Genomic DNA, 15,860 nt, shown 5'->3' on the forward strand with positions numbered 1-15,860 from the left:
GCCTGCACACCTACATACAAAACCTTTTGTGTCTTCATTATGAAAAGAAAGGCATTCATCTTATACTGTAAAGAGTCAGACAGATAACTGTGGTTTTAAAATAAAACATTATGACTCACTAGTTAGAGGAAGGTTTCCCTCTGCTGGTTTGCAGAAGCTCACACACATGACCTCACACACCTCACACACTGATACAAATGAATCTTCATCACACTTGGAAAACGCCTCCAACATGTCACTGAAAATATATAATCTTGATTAAAGTGCTTAAAAATTTTAAAAAAGGTTCTGCACGGCTACACTGCAAGCAGTTGCGCCCTGGTGATGATAAAAAGCGTGCTTAATGTCTGCTCAAGGATTTTCCTTATTTACACTGAAAGCTAAAGCTTTAATAATTACAACGAGCAGAGGGATACTTGCAAGTGAAAATTAGTAAAAACAAAATGGTTGTTGAAACTGTGGCCACAATGTTGTCACAGTCACACAGTCTATTTTTAAGCACTGCCCCACACCTCTCCGCATTTACGGTCAGTAAAAATGAAAACCTCTTCCATTTTTGCATCACTCTCTAAAGAGTAATGCAAACACGTGGTAATACCATAGGGTGGCAAATTACCATACATGCATTCTGTTGAACCAAAATAATTCCCAACAAAAAGTTTAGTATTATTTACATAGGAGTACTTTATTTCTGCAAAGTATGCATTCTCTGCTACATAAAATAGTATCTTCTAAATTTTATAATAAATTATAAAATGAAAGCAGAATGGTTGACTTTGTGTCCTATTTTTCATTGCCACTTTTTCTTGTCAAAGTGTGTAATAATTTGAATGTGAGCACAGGACAAATAAAGTTTTGTAACATTCGTCCAGTCACACAAAAATGTCCCTCAACCCAACAGGAAGTGTTACTGTAGGTTGTCCAGAACTGAAACAGTTCTGACGAGGCTTCAAATCACTCAGTGCCACACGCATTGCAACATCTTTTTTTGGCTCTTCTCAGTTTCTATCCGCAAACATTTTCTGATGCCGATGCAGGAAACTCTCTTAGGTTCCAGGTTCAGGCCTAAAGACAAGAAGCTTTCAGGCCTCAGTTGGAGCAAGGGTAGTTTGTTGGTGCAAGGGCAGACAATACTAATCTCCACTCATTCTGGTGCCAACAGTACATTTTTTTCAGTTCCTCTAAGGTTTTGCCAACATTCAAAGGTTCCTTTTTCACTAAGGTACTGCATTCCTCTTTCAGTTTACAGTTTGATATCACTTTATGTGCAGGTCTTTGAAGCTCTACATATAAGTCTCCCCAGACACAACATAAAATGGTATTCAAATGTTTTGACATCTTGTGATGCTTCCCAGACAGGATCCAGATGTCTGCTGCTTCCCAGACAGGATCCAGATGTCTGCTGCACTCCTGGTGCCCAAAGGACACATTCTCACTTGTCTGATTACACTTATATGGGGGAATTTTTCTGCCATAATTTCCAATCTGAAAGCAGGATTACATGTATTTTATTCTCAAAAGTTTAATACTTGTTTTTACATTTTCAGGCACACTCACTAGAAGGAAACTAGTGGTACATTTTTGCTCCAAGCGAGAGCAAAAACTGCAAGCAGAGAGGATTGCCAGTGGAGATTTGATCAGAGTTGAGACAAGTTTTGAGAGTGAGGAGAAAGGTTTGAGGAAGCACAGTGAATATTTGAAAGAGAGCAGAAGTTTAGACTACAAGTATTAAAAGTTTTGAGAATAAAAGACACGGAGTCCTGGTTTAAGATTGAAAATGTGTGCCCTTGAATTATGGCAGAAAAATTCCCCCAAACAGAACACGGATATACAAGTACAAGCACTTCGGTAACATCCAGCAATAAGCCTCCCCCACCTCAGTACTTAACCTCTTTTGAGGTGTTTTGTTCCATATTAAATGTTAAACAACAGAAATCCATCCAACATTCTTCAAAAATAAATTTCTACTTAAACAGGAATTTACCTGGCTGAACCCTGCACCAACATGGACAAAAAGGCCACTCACAGAGGAAGAAACCATCATTCCTAAAGCAAATAACAAAAAAAAAGCCAGATTACAATCTCCAAACTGCATCAGGGACAAACATCTCACATCTAAAACTAGGGGAGTATTTTTACATTGTTAGTAAGTGAATAAAAATATTCAACTCAACAATGTCAGACATATTTCAAAGTTAACCGTAAATTTTTGATGATGTAGCTTCTACAGCTATTTTCATTTGTTTTACTATGTTACTAAACATTATAATGTCGTAGAAAAGCAACCAGCCCCCACCTCACCTACCCACACTCTCCAACCTCTGAATATATGCCAGCCCCGTTTCCACCAACCCCAACCACCAACAGACCACACACTCTCTCATTCTGCTCAAAGGTTTCTAACACCTTAAGCTGCCTGTGTGGTTGTACTTTTATTTTTCCACACATCTGCTGTGAACTGTAGTGTCTTAAATGTCAATGCCCTTTATTTGGATTTAAGAGGCAAATTAACCCAGAGTAGACAAGAGAAGATACACAATTTTCAAAATGGTAAATTACTAAAAATTTATAGTGTGGCACACATTAGCCTCAGTTACTTTGATACCGCTATTGAAAATCTATACCAACCTATTGGTTTCAATAGCAACCATATTAGTAAATTTTACTAATTTTATCTGAGTATGCTACATTTGATTGTTACAAAACATTAGTTGACAAAAAACATCATGAAAATGAGGGAACACAACAAACATGTCAGGGTAAAGATTATGGCAAATCTACACAAACATAACAATTTGCATAAACATTTTTTTAAGAAAGGAGAGAAGCAGCCAAGAGAGAAGATACCTAATAGTTGTGCAATGTAAAACTCTGCATAGTAAAGTGGGACAAGAAAAGTAATTTGTTGAAAGAAGTCCTGTTTGCCACAAAGAGTGTAGCGAACACAACATGAATACAAGTTTAAGGCACTCTAATGAGAAGTCTGGTAAACCTTTAAAACTATGTGGAGGAAAACTTTGACCTACTATTTCTATAACTAAACACACCATACCCACTCTGAAACATGGTGGTGGCAGCGTCATGCTGTGGGATATGTTTTTTTTCTTTATTTCAACAGATCCAATTCGTTAATTGCACCTCCATGTAATTCGAGGAGTTGTTCACCTTTAAGGTTAATGCCACATTGCATGAGCTCGAAGTAAATGCTGAAAAATAAAACCTCAGCTTGTGTTGTGCTGCAGTCATGTGCCTCAGTTAGATATAACAGTAAAAACCACAGGCTCTGATGTTAGGCTGCCACTGACTCTCACCCATAAGTCTATTTGTTTCCCACAGTAAGATTCTGCATCATGCGCAGTAGAATATTTTCTTTCATTATAAGCGTCTCATCTTATCAGACATATATACAGACAGTTTTCTTTGACTTTCTTCCTCTTTTTGGTAAAGTAAGTGCACAAAATGAAAATCCAAGATGCTTTGGCAACATGTGGTTAAAATATTGTCACTTGGGTGGCTCCAGGTTCAATACAATAATATGTATGATGTAATATGTAAAGAGGAAAGAGAGACTTTGTCACATGTAAGACATATTTCTCAAGACAATGTCGCAATGGCATGAGGCCAAGCAGCTTTTTTTTTTTTTTTACTTTTCAAGAAGTGAGACCGTTAAAATTCATTTCCTTCCTTGTTGGAAATATCAGCAACACCCCACCTTTTGTAGTTCCTGTGAGTATCTGGCACAGTCTGACAGCAGAGCTTCATGGAAGGTTGATAACATTATCTCTCTATCTTTCCAACATCTCAGTTTTTTTAAGAGGTTAAACCCCATAACAAAGGAGCAGCATGGAGCAATTTATTCTTCTTCTTGTATTGACTGGAGGAAGTCATGGTGAGTTACAGGACATCAATAATTACTAATTAATAAAAGTATTATGTAATGTTAGTGATGCCAGATAATTTACATGCTATTTAAATGAATCTTTCACAGCATTTTTTCCACCCTCCGACACTGAATGTGATGCCATCCAGGCTACATCCTCCTGCTCTCCTGTTGTCGGAGGATCCGTCAACATCAAGTTATTGACCAATGCAGCCGGCTACAAGTTGCACTGTTTCAAGTTTTATAATGAAACAAATCGTGCTGAAATATTTTCTCTAAAGAGAGAAAAAGTGAAGGTAGCTGAGAACAACAGAACAGAATTCACAATCGACACAGGAACACTCAAGATTATCAACGTGACATGGAATGATTCAGGCCTATATGTAGTGGAGAGATATGATAAAAATGGGAAGCGAGAAGCAGATATCAAATTCAACCTTCAAGTACAAGGCAAGTTCACATTTCTGAAGTCTTACTTCTCTGCCTCTTGCTGCAGTTTTTGGAATATGTTTTCTTTTCCAATAATTTTCTAGAACATTCCTTTTCAAGCACATGTTATGATACAAATCACAGGCATTTTCATCCACACCCAATAATATTTATCTTGGTTTCTGCATATTGAGGTTTGATAGAATTGATGTTTTAACCTCTACTTGTTAAGACTTTTGCTAGACGTTTGTAGCTTTTGTTTGACATCAATCACAACTGTGAAACCTCTGGTGGATAGGTGTGGTTCAGTCACAGGAACTGGCTCTGGTTTAACAGATACTTGTAGCAGATGTTACTCTGGGTGTGTAGCTCTGCTTTTAATTTTATTCAGTGATATTGCAGTTTGAGTTGGAGCCACTGGATAATTTTGGTTTATTTAGCTGAGAGTGAATGTTTCTGACCCTGCAATGAGCGCTGTGCAAGCTCACTCTTCCAGCAAATATTTCAAAATGTAGATAAGAAATGAAGTAATTCATGTTTTAGGTTCACCATTTCTAATCTCAGAACTCAATTTAGCATCTCAAATGAAACCCCTCAGGTTTACGTAGCAATGTTGTGTGCCAAGGTCTTGCAAAGAAAATGCTGGTAAATAACTTGTAATTAACATATCTGCTGCATCTAAATTTGTACTAATAATGTTTCCTGTTATGACTGTTTACTCTTTTTAAGTCAGTCGGTCAAAAGCCCTCATTTGAATTGAAATGTCCTGGTTAATTAATAATCTGTTAGAAAAGTCACAGCAAACTTTCTTTCTTTCTTGTTAGTAGAACAACAAAATAATCTGTGGCGCTATGGTGGATTTATGTTAGGTCACCAATGGTATATAATACCTAACATGTTTTTTATTGTGGTTTACTTCCTCAGCCAACTTTTATCCTATCCTGCTACTCTGCAGCGCGGGGCTTGGTGTCCTCCTCCTGATTGTGCTGTTAACTTGCTGCATCTGTTGCATATTGAGGAAACGTAGAAATACCAAAGGTAGAGACTAAAACACCTGACATTGACATCAGTCAATGTCAGTAAATGTTTTGGGGACTTCTTTTCTTCTTGTGTAAAAAAAATATATTTTTTTTCAGGCAAACACTTCAGACAAACCCTATGAGAATGATCTTTGACAATCTCAACCACACCGATCATCAGAAGTGGACACAGGCCAAAGGACTCTTAAAAACCACTCACAAACTGGGTTTTTACCATCTTTTTTTTTTTTTTTTAAAGATTTTATTGGCTCTAGTGACCTTTATTTGACAGTGAATTGACAGGAAAGAGGGTAATGAGAGAAGGGGGAAGACATGCGGCAAAGATCGCCAGGCCGGGAATCGAACCTGTGACAGCCTTGTCGAGGACTAAGGCGTCCATATATGTGGGTTGTGCTTAACCCCTGCGCCACCACAGCATCTTAGGAAAGTTTTTTCTCTGGATTGTTAATGTCTAAACCACCGTAAACCATCATTGGTATCCTTAAAAGTTAGACGTAGCAACTAGAGCATTGTAGTTTAAATACTTTTCTATGTCTGAAACATGTATTATTTTCCCATGTTTGTTACTGTTTAATGTAAATTGACTAAATGTTATATTTTACAAAGAATACATTCTTGTCACTTCTGTTGGCTTATAAACTTATCATAAACATATGGCATGCTTCTGTTTATTCCATCTAACATCCAATACTTACACTTTACTGAGCACTTTACTGTCATAAAGAACCTTTACTAAGTTTCTTGATTACGATTTAATCAAGAAACTTTGTTTGCTGCATCTCAATCAACAAACTTTAAACCTTTGCCACACAAACTCAGTTTCAGGAATCTTTAAGATGGTTTCCATCCCAGATACGTAATCCTGTTTAAGTCTGACATTGAGGGTAGAATTAATAAATTAGATTAAATCCAACACAGTTATATTCTACGCTGGTTTACCCTTGCCCAAACCAGCTGCTGAACTTTATTGGTTGGGCCAAAGTTTAAACGCAGTGAAACTAAGTTGTGCACATCCTCAAAACCCCTTATAGTAACCCACACGAACTGTTTTATCTATAATGAGGAACTGAGCAGAGACCTAAACATTAGCTTATTTTTCTTCACACCTTTTTTCTAGTTTATTGATTCTTAACTTGTTGGCCTACATCACCTCAAATCAACATACTGTTGAAATTAAATACGCCCTTCAACATCAATTGTTGTAAATAGTGTGTTTACTCTACCTTCCTACTCTATCCTTAAGGCTCATGCTAGCATTCTACTTTAATGACAAAATGTATTCTATTACTTCATTTATCATAAATTAGCAGTTTTAAACCAATGATTTCTAAAACCCAAGTGTTTCCAAAGCCTAATTATGCAATGGGATTGGAAAAGCTCAGGCTTTGTGAATGTGTTTGATTTTATGTTGTGGTGCTTCTTTCCCCCACTGCGCATTGAATAGTCAAAAGTTAATGTGAATCTACAATAATAAGAATAATTTTGAATGTGAAACATCCAGACGGTGACTGAGAGGAAAAAGAGAATGGGGAAAAAAAAAAAAGTCCTGAGTGTTGACATGTTTACTTTGTTTCACTTCTGTCACCTCATGTCAAAATAACCTCAAGCTTCCTTTTATCATTTGTTGTGACTAAAACATGGAGCTTTCGATATTGACCCTTTTAGTGCCACAGTTTACTTAATTTCTGTCTATACTATTATAGGTTGAGTCAGCTTGAGGTAATTTTTGTGCTGCAGTACGGTTAATTTTCTTTGTTTCATTTTGATATTGTCACTTGTTTTTTTTTTAGTTCATTTTAATTTCTGTCTTCTGTCCTTGTATGACTGGGAGTGTTGGGAAGTAAAAAAGTGGAAAATATTCTGTATGAGTTGGCTGCCTTAAGTGTTTTGATCCACATGTAATGACTGCTGCAAATAGATCTGTCTCCTATAGATCTATATTAAGCACACACACTAAATAAAAGACTGTCATCTTCTCGTCTGTTGGGACCCTCCTCACCTTCTTCAAATATCAAATATCTGTGATGTTGGTCCAGCTGCAATTTTTTTTCTTAAATTAAACGTCTGCTAAAAGCGTGGCGTTAACCAGCTAAAATACTGCAACAAAAGTTAGAATAAAGTTTCAATGTTGCAACTGCAGGGAGACCTAAAGGTAAATCAAATAGATCAGAAACAAAAAATACACATTGAAAATGAAATGACAAAATTCCAATCTAAACAAATAAAAAGCTAAGACATCGTAGTATTTAAATGATAAAGCTATCTATGGCCATTATGGAAATGACAAAGAAAAGCATGTTTTCAGTCTTGATTTACAGAAGCTAATAGTCTCTGCACATCTCAAGTTTTCAAAGCTCAGGGACTTAAAAACCAAAAGCTGGCTCCTCTTGTTAAAAACTGGTTATAGGAAGATGTGTACATGGTTCATACCTGACACAGTACTATCACATGTATTTAGGGTGAAGACTCTTCAGCGATTTAAAGACCAAGATTTGAAATTCTGTATTTCCAAGTGATTTAAGGACTGGTTTTCCATTACCAATTTTACTGAAGATAACCGGGACTTTGACAGTCACAGCACCATTTTGGTTAACCTGAAGCTGAAATAGTTGACTTTACTGAAATTAGAAGCATGCACCAGCTTTTCTGTGCCCCGTTTTGTGAAGACAAGTTATTTTTTTAGTTATTAAAGTTGTATTTGGTTGTTCAAATTCAATATTGAATCCATGATGACATTTAAATCATGGCTTGCTTTGTGATCTTTAGCTGTGGAGTCCTGTTGGATTGGTTGATTTCATAACCTAAAATAAAAATGATCTCATGCCTGATTTAGATGCTTCAAAAATGTTATTTACTTGATGTGGAAACTTTATATTGTAGTTCTATGAGGAATATTATTATGCATCCGGATGCAGGTACCCTAAAGACTGGATCAGGATGAAGACTTTTTTATTTTTTGATTTAAAAATTACACAATGTTAAAAAGAAACATAACCAAGCAAAAACAAGAGAGAATAAAATAAGATGACAAGGGAGACAGAGAAATGGACCATGATGAAACGACTGAGCGGATGTACTGGGAGGATGAGGTGGCGAATGGAAACAATTGGGTTTTTTACTCGTGCAGAGCGGATGTTCACGGAATCTAAAGTGAGCAATGAGGACATCTAGTGGGAACAACAAGAGCTGCATGGTTGTAAATACTTTTTTAAATAACAGGAAGTCCAACTAAGTATAGCTTAAAACACTAAGCTGGAGAAAGAGATGTAGAAAAATGAAGTCAACATGTGATGTCACTGTGTTGTTGTTACCTTACAAGATATTAAGTGACTTGGTAACTACATTTATCCATTTGTCTCCCCGGGTCCTCTGATCGATACCAGTGCCCACTTCCCTCCTCGTGATGGTTGAAGTGAACTTTAGTACTCTTGCACTTCTCAACAGGATAAGAACAAATATGGAAAACGTTCTGAACATCATGCTTGTCTTTGTTGTAATTGTTCACTCCTTTTTAAGGGATTGTTAAATTAGTTATATTGCCACAGATTTCTGGGGGAAACAGGTCTAAAAACAGGTCAAAACCCAAATTAAAAAATAGTCATCCAATGTTTACTCTACATAAGATGGCGACCACTCTTCCCGATTGCCGACAGAATGTGAATAGATCTCAAGTTCATTACAGTGACACAAACCAAGCATGCATACTCTCAAACATAATGGGATTTTAGTAAATAGCCTAACATATATGTTTTGGTTTGTGAGAAATAGATAGCACCATTTCTCAGGAAGGTCTTAACTGAGGTTCAATCTCAGAAGATTCTTGCTGTGATGCAACCAGTACATAGTTAAAAACATGTTCAAGGTGAAGATGCTTCAATATTTTTATCTTGAGCCTCGTCATTCTAATGCAAACATCCTTTATCTCTGCTTCGGCAAGGCAGCCACCTTTATGACGCAAAAACACTGTGGCCACAGAGACATGAGAAAGTTTTTGTTTTTCTTCTTACTACAATAAGAAAGCAGTACCATTGGCTGGGAGGAGGTGTTCCGTCTTTGGTTGAGAAGTGACCACGCTCTCATCATTTCCTTTTTCATCTGTGCGCCCACGGCTTCTGTTCTCAGGTTGATTACTAACAGGAACCATTTTACACCATTCTGGGTAGCTTGCCTGCACAAAGTAGAGTGGCAGCTCCTGGGGAGATATGAAAGCTGTGGTTGGACTGTTGATTGTGCTCCTGGAAGTATCTCACGGTAAGTTTTTCAAGTTTTACTAATTTATTTAATCACAAAAAGCAAGTCACTACATTTGAAGAAACTTCTGCCTGAAGGAAATGACTGAAGACATTGATTTGTAACTGATGCTGATGAATGACATGTTTAAAGCAATGTTTTTGCTCTAAATGCCACGTATCATTTGTCTTTTACTGATAAAACTCAGCCATAAATGAAAAACGTCCTCTCTTGGTTGTATGTTCACACAAGAAGAGTTCTGGAAACCCGTGGGCTTGCTTCAGCAAACTGGTTTCCCACACAAATGCTCCTACCAGCTCGCTTTGTTTTTGATTCTGTAGAAACTAAAGGGTAAAAGCTTTCCTTCTTTGTACCTTTATGTTTTTAATTTTCAGCAGCTGAAAAGTACTGTGATGCCAGACAGACGGGAGCTCACTGCTATGGCGCGTTGGGAGGAACTGTGGCCTTCAAGCTGATGGAAGAGACCTCAGAAAAACACAGATTCAATTTGAAGAAGGAAGCATCAATGAAGAATGAGTCAACCCAAAATATTCTTGTTGTCAAGAGCAATACGCTTATTTCCAATACCATGAGCAGCAGATCTGTCTTTATTCTTAATAAAGGAACATTCGAAATCAATAACCTGAGCAGAAGTGACAGTGGTAAATATATGCTTGAGATTTTTGATTCAGATGGGAAAAGAAAAGAAAATAAGACTCTACAGCTGAATGTTCAAGGTAAATTGGATTTTTTTAAAAACATATTTCATTTTAGTAATTATTGTTTATAATATGACCTTACCTTAGGCATATAACATTGTAAAAAAACTTTTCATGATTTAAATAAGACGTTATAAAAACATGTTATTCCTGTTCTAATTTCAGTGTTTGTATCTGTATGCCTCTTTCAGCTCCTGTGTCGTCTGTGCGTATGATCTTGGACTGTGTGGCTCAGGGGTTGTTAAAGGTGTCCTGTGTCTGTGAGGGTGGGGACGGTCCTCAGTACTCCTGGATTCTGAATGGACAACCAACCAGAGACACAGAGATCCTGAGAAGAAATCCTGTGAATAACATCATTATTCTGAAACAAAACATGCCAGGAAACCTGACCTGCTCAGTTTGGAATAACATCAGCCATGTCTCAAAAGGGGAGAGGATATCTCTTTGTGAAGGTTAGTCAACCATAGATGAGCTTTGTTACATTATATATATATATATATATATATATATATATATATATATATATATATATATATATATATATATATATATATATATATATATATATATATATATATAGACTTCCCAATTTAAACTTGAGAGTATACATTTGTGCATGTACACATCATCTAAGCTGTTCCCGGCCATACTTGGTGGAGCAGAGTTTTAACATTATTCATGTATTGGAGTGCATCTGCGTTATCCACTCTGTCAGTTTAGCATCAAACCTTTGAATGCAGTCAGATTTGCTCATTTTGAAGCTTAATGTAAAGCATAATTCACAATTGCACACTTCTCATAATTTATTTTTTGGCATTAGCTAGATCAGCTATGGGATTGAGGTTAACTTTCTCTCTAGTGGTGGATGTTTGCAGTTCGTCTGAGCATAGTCGGTGCAATGGCATTAACACTGATGGATGGTGTGACCTATGTGGCTTAAAGCTTCCTCACAGAGTGATCTTTAACATAAAAAATATGTGTGAACCAGTGTCAAAGTCTCTTAAACTGCTTGAAGTTCACACCATCTTCCTTTTGCTGTTCCCAAGCACGCACACATAGAGGATGTTTTTTAAATGTTTTATTTAAAGGTACATAAGTTTTAAGCTGCCCACTAGTTTGCAAGAATAAATACCACAACCTGTCAGAACAGAAAGATCACAACACAATCTCACAGGCCACAAACAGTGACAGTTTATCTTATTTTAATGCTTGTCTTTCAAGTAAATTCACCAGATGCAATTGCAAAGCAGACCAAGGTCAAAAAACGTAACGTAAAATATGCAAGAGGTGGTCTTTCAAAAGTACGCATACCACTGGATTTTTTTTTTCAGACAAATTTCAATGTCTTCACATATTGGTGAAGTGGAAAGAATTGTACACGGTTTTCAAGAAATGTTTTCAAATGAAAATCTGAAACATTTTTCTTAAATACTTGCACAACTACGAGTCAGGTTTTTTTTTTTTTATCAGGCTCATTTTCTGAGCTACCAGATTCGTACCAGTTCCCAACACCGTCACCGTGTAACACCACTGAGATCATATCTCAAAAATGATCTAATTAGAGTTCTAAGGTTTTTCTTTAGAATTTAGTTTGTGGAATCTTAGGCATTACTCTTTTACTTTTAAGGTTGTCTGTCTACTTTTTCAGAAAAAACTCATGAAACTCAATGTAACATCCAAGAAGACGAAGCTAAGTGTTATGGAGCTTTGGGAGGAACGGTGGTCATTCAACTGATGAACAACACTTCACAAACCCCCAAATACGAATGGAAAAATAGAACAACAACAATCCTAAGAGGGAGATGGAACAGTTTTGCTCCAAATGACACTGAGGGCAGAAATATCTTTATTCCCCGGTATGGTACATTCAGCATCATGAATCTCAGCAGAGCTGACAGTGGTGACTACTCTTTGGAAACGTTCGATTCAGATGGACGACAAATAGAAAAGAGGAATCTTCAGCTAATTGTTGAAGGTAAATGATTTTCCCCCCTATGGGAGAAGATCTGTCACAATGACAGATCTCCATTTAACATCTTAATAGTTTTCTTATTCCACATGTATACTTCTTTTGCAAATCTGCAAATTTCTGGAAAGAAATCAAATGTTTCTCTTTCAGCCCCTGTGTCCTCCATCAATATAGTGTCTGAGTGTTTGTCTCAGGGACAGATGAAGGTGTCCTGTCACTCAGAGGCAGGTGATAGTCTGCAATACAACTGGACTCTGGATGGACACATACTGACAAACTCAGAGTTATTAGAAAATGAGACTGACGTCATTGTTCTGAGGCCGAATATCTCAGGACGTCTGGTCTGCTCAGTCTGGAATCGGTTCAGTTCTCTCTCGACAGAGAAAACCATATCTACATGTGGTAAATGACAACATTAAAAACTATGAAAAAATACTACTTGATCATTTTAACAGTAGCACAATCACAATCATGCATTGTTTCCCTTCTCCCAGGGTTCATTTTCATTAACTGCACTTACAATGGGACGCAGATATCTGAGTGGGTGTTGGCAGAAGGTAACACCCTTTGTGTTGAAGCAGTTGCATACAGTGTTGAAGGTAAGGCAACTGCATGTTGTGTCCCCTAGAAATACACCGCTAATCAAACTTTGACTGTAAAGATCTATGTTTGCTTACTTTTGCTTCTCAAACAGGCTTGTTGGCAGTATTGGCTGGTGTATTCTTAGCACTGGTATTTCTCTTAGTTCTTGGAATACAAGTCATCTGCACCCATAAGAAAAAACATACTTTCAAAGGTACTGACCTGATTTCATACTTAATTCTTTTGTAATTTATATTTCTTGTTGAATTGAATAAACCCCCAAAACAAATAGTGCGTTTACCTGAACAATGCCTTTCTGACATTTTGCAGTGGAGAAAGACAACAGCGAACCTATCTATGCTGAAGTCAGGATTGTGGCACAACAGGAGAGGCAAACAGAGGAAAGTGTGGAAGAAGAAGTGGAGGTCAAACAAGTGACCCTTTCAGAGAGGCAAACGGAGGAAAGTGTGGAAGAAGAAGTGGAGGTCAAACAAGTGACCCTTTCAGAACTTCCTCTGCAGGCGGAGGTATCGGCAGTAGCTCCTATCTATGCACAAGTCCGTAAAGTTAGGTGACCTGAGTTACTGTGGTCTCCTTTACAAAGTGTACATTATTGAAATCAGGTGGATGGGACAAAGTAAGGATGCCAGAATGTCTCAAACTTTCAATTAATGTGGTTTACTTTTCAAAACGCAGTTAAGTTTGATGCTTGTTTTACTTTTCTCAGCTTGTGGGGTTTGCCTAAGCTGAAAATACACTAAGACATTTTCTAGTCTGTTCACAAAACCTTTTAATGTTTTATGGCATTTTTGTAATCAGGCAAACATTGGGATCATTTTTATGCTCTACATGTATTTAAAAATCCCTGCAAAATTTGACTACATGGAGTGTCTAAATTAAATATTGTATGTAGTTTGTTGTGCAAGTAAAAAAAAAATACAACTTTCTTGCTCTGTTTATTTATTTTAAAAACAAAAACAGGCCCATGTTGTGAAAACATGGGCCTGTTTTCACTGCTCGTCTTGTAGTTTCTAAACCAGGAGTCTCACAGATGAAGGTCAGTGAACTTGTAAGACAGAAAAGAGGCAGGCAGCCTATTGATCCATTGTCTTTGTCCAAGTAAAAACACCAAAATAGTTTGTAATTATACACCATGGGAAACTAATGTACAAGAATACACATAATTAAGTCTAATTCTAAGCCCAAAAAGTTACTCAGACAACGGTGAAGTTCACCACAGGGTTTCCAGAAGTGTGTAGTGTGAGCACTACACACTTCAAATAGAACATCATCTGTCTTTAAGCTATTGATCAAACCAAATTTTGGGATTTTCTCTGTATTCCCAAAACTTAGTCTAGACTCTAGACATAATGCCAATCAACTGTATAACTAAACCACCAAATCACAACTTGTGCTACAGCTGTAAAGAGTTAATGGGGTATTTTCTACTTGTGCCTGGAAGCTTAAATAAATAAATACATTTGTTGAGTTGGTGCACCGTGCACAAGGATTGATGCAAAACAACTCTAATGGCAACATGCAACAATATGAACTGTCAACTGTGTAGTGGTTGACAGTTCATATTGTTGCAGGGGTAAACACTTCTGAGCTCCACCCTTGTTTATTGACCACTGGCTCTTAGCTTCAAATGCAATTTGTTTATATTTGTTGCATAGGTGAGAATCACTAAAGAACACAGATAATATAAACTAAGTCACTATTTTTAACCCACAGGGCTCTTTTCAAATGCAGAAATGTTCAGAAAAGTTAGCGTAGAGCTTTTACTTCCTCTAAGATTCTTTTGTGCGTCATTGTTCCTTTATACCAACGCTTAGATATGGCTTTTAGTATGCCACAAAGCAAGTATGAAAACAACCATAACGGACCTGAAATTGAGAGAAAACGCACCAGTAAGTATTTGTTTTAGGCTGAAATGTGTTTAAATTCATTTTAAGAATGTCAAAATAAAGACTCATTGAAATTATAAATAGTTTCTAAAAATGGAATGTAATTGAAGTCCTCTTATTTAGCTCTCTCCCCATATTAAGATGTATTACATGTGAGCACAGAGAACAGGAGACAAAAAATATGTAAAATGAGTTATTAGCCATAACAATACTAAGTTAGTTAATAAAAGAGAACTATACTGTTGACATTATAGTTTTATTTCAGTAACCTTTGAGAAGTGACATTAATTTAATTTAGTTTTAATTTGTATGAGTTGACTGATTAACTCGCAGCCTGCTCAATGCTGCCATCTACTGGAGCTACAGATCTGTTACTCTGCCAGTTTGCCCTGCCATCACTCGTCTTCCTTGTTTTATGCGTTGCTTTCAACATTGTCACACCTCTCAGTCAGTCAACATACATTTCTGTTTTTTTGTCACAAGTTTTAGACAATCAAACAAATTTTGTAGCCAGCTAAAGACGACATGAGGAAGAATAAATTATGATTAAAAAATGAAATGAAAAGAAAAAAACCCCATAAAAAACACAAAAACATACAAAAAAAAATGGCATTAAAACGTTATTGACGTCTATCAATCTGGAATGGCTTACAGAAACATTTTCTAAGGTTTTGGGTTGCCAACAAAACTACATTGAGAGCCATTATCCACAATTGACAAAAGTTTGGAACAGTGATGAACCCAGAACTGAACTGCAGTTCACTCACCTTGTTTAAAGCTTCCGTAAGTAACTTTTATGAAAATATGTCTTTATGCACATTTGTTAAAATGGTAATCAAATCTTGACTGTATAAGATGAGACAGTGAAAGCAAGTTTGAGCTCTTCTCCCTCCTTCCCACGATCCTATTACTATCTGAAGAAATATGTCAGAAGGAGTGGAAAATGGATAAATGGACGTCAGAAACAACCAATCAGAGCTGTCAATCATACTGAATAGAGAGAAGCTCACCAGCAACAACTTGCCAACAATTGTTTACATATAGTTTACAGAGTCCTGTATTTCTCTATTATGGAGTATTTGACATAATCAAAGACTTTGGATA

The 15,860-nt window shown here is 36.8% G+C and overlaps 1 protein-coding gene across 1 annotated transcript; it reads left to right on the forward strand.

The window, feature by feature from the left end:
• Positions 1 to 9,459: 9,459 nt before the first annotated feature.
• On the forward strand, positions 9,460 to 13,735 carry LOC102232779. Its single transcript, XM_023328387.1, has 8 exons — positions 9,460 to 9,600; positions 9,975 to 10,316; positions 10,490 to 10,750; positions 11,947 to 12,273; positions 12,418 to 12,669; positions 12,762 to 12,866; positions 12,962 to 13,063; positions 13,180 to 13,735. The coding sequence occupies exons 1-8, from the start codon at positions 9,552 to 9,554 to the stop codon at positions 13,422 to 13,424; spliced, it is 1,683 nt and encodes a 560-aa protein (XP_023184155.1). The 5' UTR covers positions 9,460 to 9,551; the 3' UTR covers positions 13,425 to 13,735.
• Positions 13,736 to 15,860: the final 2,125 nt, after the last annotated feature.

The sequence above is a fragment of the Xiphophorus maculatus genome, chromosome 23, assembly GCF_002775205.1.
Source record: "Xiphophorus maculatus strain JP 163 A chromosome 23, X_maculatus-5.0-male, whole genome shotgun sequence".
NCBI lineage: Eukaryota > Metazoa > Chordata > Actinopteri > Cyprinodontiformes > Poeciliidae > Xiphophorus > Xiphophorus maculatus.

Coding starts and splice junctions, on each gene's coding strand:
- LOC102232779 (XM_023328387.1), top strand. CDS start 9,552: ATGAAAGCTGTGGTTGGACTGTTGATTGTGCTCCTGGAAGTATCTCAC. Junction 12,274..12,417: donor TCTTCAGCTAATTGTTGAAG/GTAAATGATTTT, acceptor TTTCTCTTTCAG/CCCCTGTGTCCTCCATCAAT. Junction 13,064..13,179: donor GAAAAAACATACTTTCAAAG/GTACTGACCTGA, acceptor GACATTTTGCAG/TGGAGAAAGACAACAGCGAA.